At 38.5% G+C, this 12,139-nt stretch overlaps 1 protein-coding gene across 2 annotated transcripts in view; it reads left to right on the top strand.

The window, feature by feature from the left end:
• The window catches only part of SERPINB7 (serpin peptidase inhibitor, clade B (ovalbumin), member 7), a 71,500-nt gene extending 65,250 nt beyond the window's left edge, over positions 1-6,250 (top strand). For both annotated transcript variants that reach the window (XM_011974154.1, XM_011974153.1), the window contains exons 7-8: positions 1,789-1,935; positions 5,123-6,250. In XM_011974154.1, coding sequence (XP_011829544.1) covers positions 1,789-1,935; positions 5,123-5,521 — 546 coding nt within the window. In that variant the 3' untranslated portion in view covers positions 5,522-6,250. The remainder of the gene's footprint in view (positions 1-1,788; positions 1,936-5,122) is intronic.
• The last annotated feature ends 5,889 nt before the right edge of the window (positions 6,251-12,139 follow it).

Genomic DNA, 12,139 nt, shown 5'->3' with positions numbered 1-12,139 from the left:
CTGCACTTAAAATCATTTACTATCAATGATTTTCCTGAGTCACAGTAGGAAATGCGTTTTCTTTTACAAGGGGAAAAGCTATGTTTAGTAAAGGTATGCATTTCCAAGAATAAGCCATATGTATTTCTTCACTTAGTTCTGTTTTTGATCTAAAACATCTTATTACCAACCTTTATAAAACATATATTCTTGGGTTTTAAAACCAGTTTGTACACAGTAATCTTTGTACAGCAGAAACAACAAAGCTCTTGCAGTCAGGAATATTGTGTTAGGATTCCTGCCTTGCTTCACAGAAGCTGCATTCCTGTTTCCTGTGTTATTCTTTTCTCCTATTTTTTTTTATTTTAAAAAGCATTACTATAGAATAACATTGTTTTAAACACTCTCCCTGCTGGTCCACACACCCTATGTAATGTAGCTGTAACAGACAGCTTGTAATGTAACATGCTATGGAATCTGGATCTCTGATGTCAATGTTAGTTCTATCATATTAAAAATTGGTAACATAATCTCTTCAGCATAACCCGGATGTGTGATTCTTCCCCTGCCCCAGTGAGACATCCTGTCTGTCACATCCCAGTCCCCATGTGTATCAGGCTTAATTCTGCGGACCTGTCTCACTAAGCAGATAGATTTCATGTATGTTCTTTCTGAGGATTGGACTCTAAGTCAAAAAAGGCAACCTTTCCAGAGAGAGAAGGACCTTCAGTTCAAGGACAGAGAATTATCTGTCCTCCCCATGTAGGATGTTTGTTCTTAAAAGGGGATATTACAGAAATGTTGACAAGTTTGCAGATTATAACATCACTAGGAGAAAGTTTATTGTACCTCAATGGTGTCTCTAAATCTATAAATGATATTCTCAAGATAAGAGCTACTTTTTTTTTTTTTTTTTTTGCCCTGGTGAATTTGAAGGACATTATCAAATACCTTGCAGGAATTTTTATTTTTCCAATACCTTATGCTTAAATTGTGTTTTTGTTGTTGTTGTTGTTTGTTTTTTGAGACAGGGTCTCACTCTGTTGCCCAGGCTGGAGTGCAGTGGTGGAATCACTGCTCACTCTAGCCTTGACTTCTTGGGCTCAGGTGATCCTTCCACCTCAGCCTCCCAAGTAGCTGGGACTACAGGCATGTTCCACCACACCCAGCTATTTTTTTTTATTTTTGATTTTTAGTGGAGATGCAGTCTCGCTATGTTGCTCAGGCTGGTCTTGAGCTCCCAGGCTCAAGTAGTTTCCCCGGACCTCCCAGAGTGCTGGGATTACAGGCATGAGCCACTGTACCTGGTCTTAAATTGTGTAATTTTGTTAGTACTAGTCTGTATTTTACTTCTGAGAAGAGAAAAAAAACCTATAGCATTCATTTTTCACTTTAATGTTATTTAGCACATTTTCATTACTTATTATAGAGACTTTTCAGTTAAAAGACTGAGTGCAAGGCAATGTTCCAAGTGCTAGACATATTAATTCACGTAATCCTCACAACAATCCTGTATAGCAGGGATTATAGTCACTCCCATTCTATAAATGAGGAAATGGAGGCACAGAGAGGCACAGTAACTCACCCAAGGTCACGCAGTCATTTTAAACTCAAGGAATCAAACTTGAAGTCTTGGCTTTACCACTAAGATTGGCACCAATGCAACCACCGTTAGTAACTTGTCAGGAAAAAATCTGCAGGATCAACTGAGCAATCATTTATTGACCAAGTACAATATTCTTATATGTGTTTGGTTAATAAGTAAAATGAAGTGAGATTATAAATAATTTTTTGTGACTTGACTTTCAGTGCTCTGGGAAGTCAGTGGCCATGATGCACCAGGAGCGGAAGTTCAATTTGTCTGTTATCGAGGACCCGTCAATGAAGGTTCTTGAGCTCAGATACAATGGTGGCATAAACATGTACGTTCTGCTGCCTGACAATGACCTCTCTGAAGTAAGTTACGACTGTCATGTTCACTACTGGGATTCAGTTTTCATTGATAAACTGCAAGATTTCAGGGTATTGAGATATTACAGACTTACCTGCTTGTTAAATGATTTGACAAATATTTAAGGAGTACCTAGTACGAGCCAGACACCATTATAGTTGCTGAGATTGACTTAACTCAGTTTAGCATAATTTTAGTTGAATACTGATCAAGTTGGAACCCTCTCAAATGTCAGCTATGGAATTAAAAAGACGTGAGTTTAGGTATTTTTGGTGTTCGGTCATGAATACAGTCTTTTATGTGTTATTGAAATTTTGCTAGACTGAGCATCTTTAGGCAGGTATGATGTGATACAGACCTGAGCCTTTGAGAATTAAAATGTATGGTCTCACTGTAATTGCACAAGAGGGTCTCCCTGCCTATTGCACAGGAAAAATCAAGTCACTGAGGGCACAGCATTGTAGTAAAGAGAGTTTAATTGATGCGAAGCCGACCATGCCACCTGGGAGATGAGATCACTACTACTCAAATCAATCTCCCTGAAGGTTTGGAGGTTAGGAGTTTTTAAGGATAGTTTGGCGGGCAGGGGTCTAGGGAATAAGTGCTGTTGATTGGGTGGGGATGTAATCACAAGCGTGTGTAAAACTGTTCTCATGCACTGAGTTCACCTCTGGACTCTGTGGGGGCCACAGGACCGGTTGAGTCATGAGTCACGAGTCCAAGTGGAGTTAGTGTCAGAAACGTAAACGTCTGAAAAGACATTTCAAAAGGCCAGTCTTAGGTTCTACAATAGTGATATTATCTACAAGAGTCATTCGTGGAGTTACAAATTTTATGGCCTCCATAACAATGATTGGTTAATGTTTACTATGCCTACATCGTGGCGGAATTCAGGCCTCTCTCACAATCATAACCGTGCGGTCTTTCATTAGTTTTACAAAGGTGGTTTAGTTTTGGGAAGGGCTATTATGATTCTTGCTTTACATTTAAACTATAAACTAAATTTCTTCCAAAGTTAGCTCAGCCTATGCCAAAGAATGACCAACAGCAGCTTGGAGGTTAGCAGCAAGATGGAGTCAACTATGTCAGATTTCCTACTGCTGTAATTTTGCAAAGGCAGTTTCATCACTCCATGCTGCTGTGTCTCAAGTGAAAAGCAGAGTGTAGGGACTGCCCTGTGACTGATGTGGCAGGAGAAATGGACCAACACAGTGCAATGGGAAGACGGTGGGGGCCGTGCAAGCCAGACACCACCACTGTATCTCAAAGCCTGATCTTTTTTCAGTCCTTTTTCTGCTTTTCCTCCTCCTGAACTTGGCTCTTTGAGTTTGATCTGCAATCTCAGAGGCCTAGACTCATCTCTCTTCTCTATTCTCTCATTTAAAAGGAATAATAGGTGCCATTTATTTAGCACCTACTACATCCCAGGCCATGTGTTCTGAGCTTCATTTACATTATCTTGTTTGATATTTACAGCAAGCATGGGAGATAGGGAAGGGAGGTTGATAGAATTTAGTCAATTTTTCTGATAGACACATATGTGTAGATATGCATATTTGTGTGTATGTATGTGCACACACATATATGTATGTCAGCTACACTGAAAAGTTACAACTACACTTAAAAGTATTCGTTTTGTTTTGACTTGGACAATAATGAATATTTGCTGTGGAATAACAGGACAGTGGAATGAATATAAAGAAATAGACATGCCTACCATCCAAGGGACATTACTATGATTTAAAAACATGACTGTAAAGCTTTGGAATGACACTTTCTACATAGACAAAGACTACTAAATTTTAGCAATAACTTTCTTCCATTACATTTTCATCTAAATTGTTTTGACATGAGAAGCAAGAGAAATGTCATAACATTGGTACTATTAAATCTAAAGTATGACCATATAAAATATTGGTCCTCATATTAAATTTATTATTCACTTGATAATCTTCATAATAATCAGATTTTAGCATACAGCAATTAGTTTAACTTGAAATTATCTGCAACAGAAAAAGTAGCCCAGACAAAGTAAGCTAACAACATAGTTTTGTTCTTGCACTTACTGTCTGAATTTTCCTTTTCTGTAATAGATTTACCTAATAATGTTCGAATCTGACTATTATAAACCTACTTACTATACAATCTTAAATACCTGCATAATCCTTCATAACCAGAAAATGATGAGGAAACTGGATCTCAGTGCACTAAATGAAAAAAAAATTCCAACAGGGTAAAATTATATTACAGATTAACCACAAAACTGGATAATTAACGCAAAAAATTCAAATTAGACTAAATTTGACTGTACAAATTTAGGTCCTTGATAAGAATACAAGTTGAATTTAATATCAGTAAAAAGTTGTTTAAGATTGAAGTTGAGCCTGAATTTGAGAAGAAATGTCCTTATGTAAGATTTCTAAACAGTGTTTCTGAAAAATCTTCTTATTCTAAATTGAGAATTTGTGATCAATTCTCAGTATTCAAGAGCTGGTGAATTGGCTTTGTGAATTGTTTGTAGGCAGCGATGCTGCTGGAGAGAGAGATAAGGACTCTTCTAGCTGTGTAACTAAGGTTGCTTGCTTTGCCTTCAGGCATATCGAACTACAGCCTCCTGCACTTCAGTTGCCTCATCTGTTGAGAACAAGAAATTAATTTGATACAGTATGGGTAACTGTACTGGGAGATATTGATCACCCAAACCTTCGAGGCTGGAGCTCTGGGCTCCTTGCCTCAGGCCACATGGGGTCCCTTTGGTTTACTCCACTAAGCTCTGCAAACATTACTTTATCTATCTTTCATGATGAGGAGATGGCTAGGAAACACTGATTTAAATGACCACTGGGCTCCTTTCTCCCTCTGATGGTCTCAGATTCTCAGGTTCCTTCACCTGTCTTTTGCTCCACTTTAGTTGTATCTGCTCATGGGTGAACAGAGAGTGGAATTGCCCTAAGATGCAAATAAATCATGCCTTCTCCTAGTAGAGCAAATTAAACATTGGATTTGTTAAAAAGTACTTGAACTATTCATTTTAATCATATTCTGTTTCAAGACTTCCAAGGACCGATTCATGTACTTGAACACAAATATCCAGGAAGGGATAAATTATAGAAAACTATGTATCTTTGTAGCTATTGTTTCATCTATCACTTAACCATATGATTCTAAATTATCTTTGAATTATTTTTACAGATTGAAAACAAACTGACCTTTCAGAATCTAATGGAATGGACCAATCCAAGGCGAATGACCTCTAAGTATGTTGAGGTATTTTTTCCTCAGTTCAAGATAGAGAAGAATTATGAAATGAAACAATATTTGAGACCCCTAGGGCTGAAAGATATCTTTGATGAATCCAAAGCAGATCTCTCTGGGATTGCTTCAGGGGGTCGTCTGTATATATCAAGACTGATGCACAAATCTTACATAGAGGTCAATGAGGAGGGCACCGAGGCTACTGCTGCCACAGGAAGTAATATTGTAGAAAAGCAACTCCCTGAGTCCACGCTGTTTAGAGCCGACCACCCATTCCTATTTGTCATCAGGAAGGATGACATCATCTTATTCAGTGGCAAAGTTTCTTGCCCTTGAAAATCCAACTGGTTTCTATTACAGCAGTCCCCACAACATCAAAGAACCACCACAAGTCAATAGATTTGAGTTTAATTAGAAAAATGTGGTGTTTCCTTTGAGTTTATTTCTTCCTACCATTGGTCAGCAGATGACACTGGTGACTTGTCCCTTCCTAGACACCTGGTTGATTGTCCTGATCCCTGCTCTTAGCATTCCACCACCATGTGCCTCGCCCATTTCTAATTTCATTATCTTTCTTCCCACACTCGTTTCTTCCCCATGACCCATCTGGAAATTATGGAGAGTGCTCAACTGGGAAGGAGAATGCAGAAGTAGCCCTAGGGATCCTTTTTGAAACTCTACAGTTATTGCAGATATTCTAGCTTCATTGTAAACAATCTAGGAAATAAGCCCAGCTGCTTTCTAGAAATAAGTGTGAAGGATAAATTTTTGTTGTTGACCTATGAAGATATTAGAGTTTACCTTCATACGTTTGATTTTAAATCAATGTATAATCTAGATGGTAAAAAATATAGAATTGGGATTGAGGACCAACCAAAATATTTCATTAATGCTTTCAATTGACAAATTTTGGCCTTTCTTTAATAAGACTTAATATGTACATAGTTTTTTCAAATATTAAAGATCTTTTAACTGTTGGCAGTTGTGATTTACAGAATCATATTTAATATGCTGTGTAGTTTATAAGTTTTTTCTCTATTTATCAGAATAAAGAAATACAACATACCTGTATAGTGTGATTGTTTTCCTCTGACCGATTGTAGGACAACTAGGGCTTTCTTTGTTTTCTAGGCAAAGCAAGCAAGCAAGCAAGCAAGAATTCTTTTATAATATGTTTGATTTGATTCAATGTGGCTCATTTATTACACATAAAATTGCTTACACAGATACATAGATTGATTAACTAATTTTAAATAGTAGGATTTAAATTCATGAGGGAAAACGATTTGTATATATGAATATTTATAATAAGCCATCTGTAATTTTATAAACAGAAGAAAAATAAATTGAGAATCATAAGATCATGGAACTTACTTATGAATTTGTAAACAATGAGAGTCCACTGAATTATATTTTCATCAAAAAAGACTTTTACCTGAATAGGAACCGTATAAATCAATGATAGCCTATTGCATGGCTCTGCAGTGCTTAATACCAGACCTGGCAGATACCTAATTTTCAACAAATACTGTGGAATCTAAAAATATGATATAAATGAGTAAATTTGACATGACTTGAAATATGTAGAAAATCTCTTGACCAAAATAATTTAACCACTAACCTGCAGCACCCGAACTATTACACCTTTCAGGGACGTTTATGGAGAGTGAATTTAAGTGGCATGTTTTGAGAGAGGAATTGATTTTTCTGATTACCGTTCCCATCTACTACCGTTCAAAGCATGACCTTAGGAAACAGGTGATGGGAACATGTATTGAGATGGTGGCCATATTGTGTTGGGGGTTAGGTATCAACACAGGGACTTGGGGAGACCACAAGCATTCACACCATAGCATACCATTCACACCAAACTAAATACAAACTTGCCTTGCAATTTTGGTTGGTTGGTCCTGCCCATATGTCCACCTCATGTGTAAGGGTCCTAACTTATTCAGAGAATGGCTATATTGTGTAGTCATGATCTAGGCTTTAGATCATGAAAGTGGAACTTTCATAAGCTTGAAACAGCTTCTGAAACTGTGGTGCCTGTGGAATCATCGACCTTTTCTGTTGAATGTTGTCAAACATCAGGTTCAATGGTAGCAAATGTAACATCTGTTCAGCTCCTCTCTTACCATTGAAATTCGTGCTTCCTGGGACAGGATTCATGTCTGACTTGTTTATTATCCTCACAGTCCCCGAGCAATACTTGATATATGGTAGGCTCTCAGTATATTTTTAGAATAAATATACTCATTAGTTTCAGAAACATGATTTGAGATGGAAAGACCACTTTAGTATAAGGCCATGTCACTGACCTTGTAATGGATTCTTTTCTATACAAAGATGACTTTTCATCTTTCAGGGTCATAATTCTTTAATCTGTTTATTAACCACAGATATTTGCAGGGTTCTTCTCCTCTTTTTCAAAATTCCTTCTATATGTAATTCCATACAGTCACATGGCTTCAATAATTGCTGATGACAACTACCTATATGCTTAACTTCATCCCGATTCACAATTGCCTCCTGGTAAATCCACCTGAATATCCTAGAGTGAAACTAAGCATATCTAAGAGGAAATGCTCATTTCCTTGAGTTTGTTAGACAGTCTTTGGTGCTCATTTTGGTTCACTGTCTAAAACTCAAGAACGAAACAGCAAGATGATGCTTGTATCTTCCTTCTTTTTCACAATGGAACTGTTTTTTGGTGTTACCATGAAAACTACTCTTGAATATATCCCTTTTTCTTCTTTTTCATCAACACTGACCTTTTTGAGGCTGCATTTCTTCTCTAGATTGGTCTTGTATCTGATCTACCTGTCTCTTGTGACTCTTACTTTTCTCTGACTTTTAAACTTAAAGTTGTGAAGATATTCTATGTTTTCATCTATAAATGCCAGTTTTCTACCTAAAACACAGATCAGATTAAGTTCATATTCTTATAAAACACTGACAGCCCTTCACCCTCTCAGGATAGAGTTTAAACTTCCTAGTACGATATTCAAAGCCTTCCCACAATGTTAGACTATCTTCCTTTTCCTATTTGTTTTTGCCACTCCCTGCCAAAGACTCTAACCTGAAGGTACCTTGTACTATTTGGAAACCAAATCCACTACTCTCACATTGCTTAGCTTGTCCCATCTGACTGGGATGCTCTCTCTATCTTTGTTTGATAAGACTCGTTTAATTGTTCAAGAAACTGGCCATGTTCATGTTCTCTGTACAGCTTTCCACTCAGCTGGACTCAAAGAACACATTGTGCATCCTTGCGTGAGAGCTGGGTTCAGATTTCTTGCCATGTCCTGTTTGTGTGTGTGCATGTTTATATGTGTATGTGTGTGCATGTGTGTGGAGTGGTATCTCACTAGATAATAAACTCTTTAAGGACAGAAAATGGCATGTGGTAGGTATCCCTTTCTCATTTTAAATGAAAAAACTCCCTTAGAGTCCTAAGAAAGAAACAAAATCAGAGTACAAGTGCAGACTGTATCCAGCCCTAATTCCCACCTCCACCACCAGAGGCTCCTGAGAACTTTCTGTGTCCTGCTAGTCACATGCCAAAGCCTGTATGAAGGCATAATCCGGATTTCTGAGGTGGGAGAAGAAGCACTACTGGATCTTCGGTTATTAGAGGGGTAGGAAGAAGTGTGTTTCATTCCTCTCTCAATGCCCAGGTGAAGCATTACTGTCATCATCTTCACCATCATTTTCTTCATTGCCATTCCTGCTTCATCACTTATAAAACACTTTCCCAGGCTTCATCTCAATTGTCAGAACACTTGTGTAAGGTGGGAGTTACTCTGATGATTATTGTTATTCCTATTTCGTAAGAAAAATAATGTTCAGAGAGGCAAGGCAATTTCCCAGGATCATGTGTGCTGTTTCCATCATAACATGCTCACTTGTGCCTCAGCTGTGCTCAGAGTCCTCTCATCTCATGCCCCAGACGTCACATGGCTCACTTCTTCCCTGGCATTCCTACTGACTGATCAAGCATCGCTGATGACCTCAGATTTTCCTGGAACACCACACCTCTTACAAACTTGGACAAGTCCATAATGGTTATGTGTTCTTATGTTTGGGTCGTTTAGACATTTAGGTGATTTCCCTTGGCTTGATATTACTTATAATAATCTTCCTGAGAGGTTATATAACAAGAATAATATTGCAATCTCTCCAAATAATGAACTCTTAAGTATGAACTCACTGAGAGAAGAGACAGCTTCTGCCCCCTTTGTAATCTCTGGCACATTGTAGACAACTTCACTGACTGATTGATGCTAGTTACCCAGGGAAAGGCAGTATATGTATCTTTAATCATTTGGACATTTCTTGACACTAATGTTTTATTTCTATTCCTGCAGACAACCCTAGAATGTGTGAAAACCCATGGCTAGAATAGCATTTATAAACATAAACCTCCTCTTAGATATCAGCAGCACCTTCAAAAAAGAAAGCCACAGAAATCTTACCTAATAAAACAGGTAAGAGCCTGGCTAACAAAACTTAATTGCACAGTTGGACATTCCTTGATACTCTTTATTCCTTGCCTATAGCATTGTGAACCAAAACAAGAATTCTATTGTCCTTGAAATATAAGAATACTTTAGTGAAACTAAAGTGACTAATAGTTTGACTCTAATGAATGATGTATAATTTAAACAAAGCAAAATAACCTAACTCTATATTATTAGTTCTTTGAGAAGAAAGAAAAAGTGATCAGAATGGAAAGGAAAATGTGGATGGAACAGAAATTCTTTCTAGACACTTGAAACGCAATCTATTTTACATTATACTGTTCTCCCACCCCGTGGTTGTGCCTCTTCAAACCATACCCTTCAGTGTGACTAAGAGTCTTAGTCTCAGGCTAGAAGGAGTGGTCACAATTTCCACAGGTATAGCAGGGAGATAAATGTGATGAGTAAGGGCAGATGAGCTATGGACGTGTGAAGCAGGGGTTTCTACACCAGTCCTGAAGTTTGGGAAGACTTCCTGGAGGAAGGGATGCTGTGGCTCAGATGTGGAACAACGAGTAGGAGTAGGAGGAATGGGAGGAGAAGGAGAGAGGGTTCCAGTGGATGCAACAGCATGATTCAGGGCCCGCAGTGAGAGACCACAGGCTTCTCAGACTCTGCAAGGATGTAGAGGGCATAAGAGCAGTGAAAGGTGGGCTGGGGAGGGGCAGCAAGCAGGCCACAGAGGGCCTTGGACAGTAGGATGAAGAGTTTGCTGTGGTTCTAAGATGACTGCAAAGGCATTGAAGGGCTCTAAGGAGAGGAGTGAACCTCTCTGGTTTGAATTTCTGAAGGCGTGTGTTTGCTGATTTCTGGGTATGGGGCTAGAGTGTTACGAGACTTGACAGGGAGAACTGGACGATGGTCCAGGTGAGAAGTGATGGTGGCCTAACCCAGAAGATGGATCTTGGGAATGCACATAGTGAATGAAGGTGACAGATTTGGGAGGCAGCCTGACTGGTCAGGACTTTGTGAATGACTGAACGAATGTAAAAGAGGAGGACTTCTCAAGTTTCAACTTCACAATCTTTAAACAACCGTAACATCGCCAGCTAGAGCAGAGGGGAGGGGATGACAGAAGAAGGGGAGAAGCTAGATGGCAGGGGCATCCCGCAAGGCCACTGGAGCTGTTATTGTAACGCTTATTTACTTTTGAAATAAGCACTCCTTTTGAAAATCAGATTTAGGGATACCCAAAAATGCACACAGAAAGAATTTATGTATATAATTTTAAGAAGTTCAAAGAGTTCCTGAATCCCATTCACAGATTCCCTAGGTTACAAATCCCTGTCACTTATACCTAAATTAGGGCATACCGGATGGGAGCCATCCATTGTAGCACAAAGAAAGCCAAGTGTAAGAGCCATGGACCACTACATGGATGCAGTTTCTATGCGACTAGGGCTCTAAGGGTGACCATGTCCAGTGATCTGTGACTTTAAACATTCTGTACAATAGGAAGAGATGCACCACCTCACTCCTAACTATTAATTAGAGTCTTTATAGATAATAGACTTTATAGGCAAGAGCAACCTGTAAATGTTTCATTAAAGATAATAGCATAGATGTCATTGACCACACCCAGCCGCCTCTTTGCAAATAACCTCTGGTTCTGTGACTAGACATTTAGTGAATATTAACTTTTTAAAAAGTGTCTGTTCCTTGGGTCTATCAGTGAACAGTGTCTCTAGATGCATCAGGGTCTCTGAGAAGTTGATAGCATTTATTCTTTCATTATGAATTCCTTTTTTTTTCCTCTTCCTCCTTGAATCCAAATCCTCCTTAAGACTGTAGATGAGAGAAGTCAGGTTCTTCAAACTGCTGGACGACCTGATTCAAGGTGTGTTTCTTTGAGCCTAGAGAAGATTTTAATATTCATTTTATAGTTCACCTCTCTCCAGAGCAAGATGAATACTGTCCCCTTCTCTCACTCAAGTGTTTCCACACAAGTCCTTAGCTCCTCAATGAGTGATCCCCCGTCTCCTGTCTCTGTTTTAAATGGCTCCTTTGAGTGAGGTGAGTTGGCTCTCTGAAAGAGCTAGGTCTTCTTGAGAATATAGACCAGGCATCCTGGATGTCTCTCACTAACGTCAAGCAATTTTTTAAATTTCTGCCTTAAAAGAATTATTCAGAAGCAAGTTGCTTAATTTTTGTGTATATGTGTATGTTTGAAAGATCTTCTTGATATTGATTTCTATTTTTAATGCATTGTGGTCTGAGATTGTGCTTGTTATAATTTCAATTTTTTTAATTTATTGAGACTTGCTTTATGATCAAGCATGCAATTGATCTTAGAATATGTTCTATGTGCAGATGGGAAGAATGTGTAGTCTGTGGTTGATTGGTGGAGCATTCTGTGCGTGTCTATTAGGTCCAATTGGTTGGGTGTCGAGTTCAAATACAGAATTTCATTGTTAGTTTTCTGTGTCAATGATTG

The sequence above is a fragment of the Mandrillus leucophaeus genome, unplaced genomic scaffold (assembly GCF_000951045.1).
Source record: "Mandrillus leucophaeus isolate KB7577 unplaced genomic scaffold, Mleu.le_1.0 Scaffold142, whole genome shotgun sequence".
In the NCBI taxonomy this organism is placed as follows: domain Eukaryota; kingdom Metazoa; phylum Chordata; class Mammalia; order Primates; family Cercopithecidae; genus Mandrillus; species Mandrillus leucophaeus.
The sequence above is the reverse complement of the archived record's forward strand: the minus strand, read 5'-3'. Positions and strand labels throughout refer to the sequence as shown.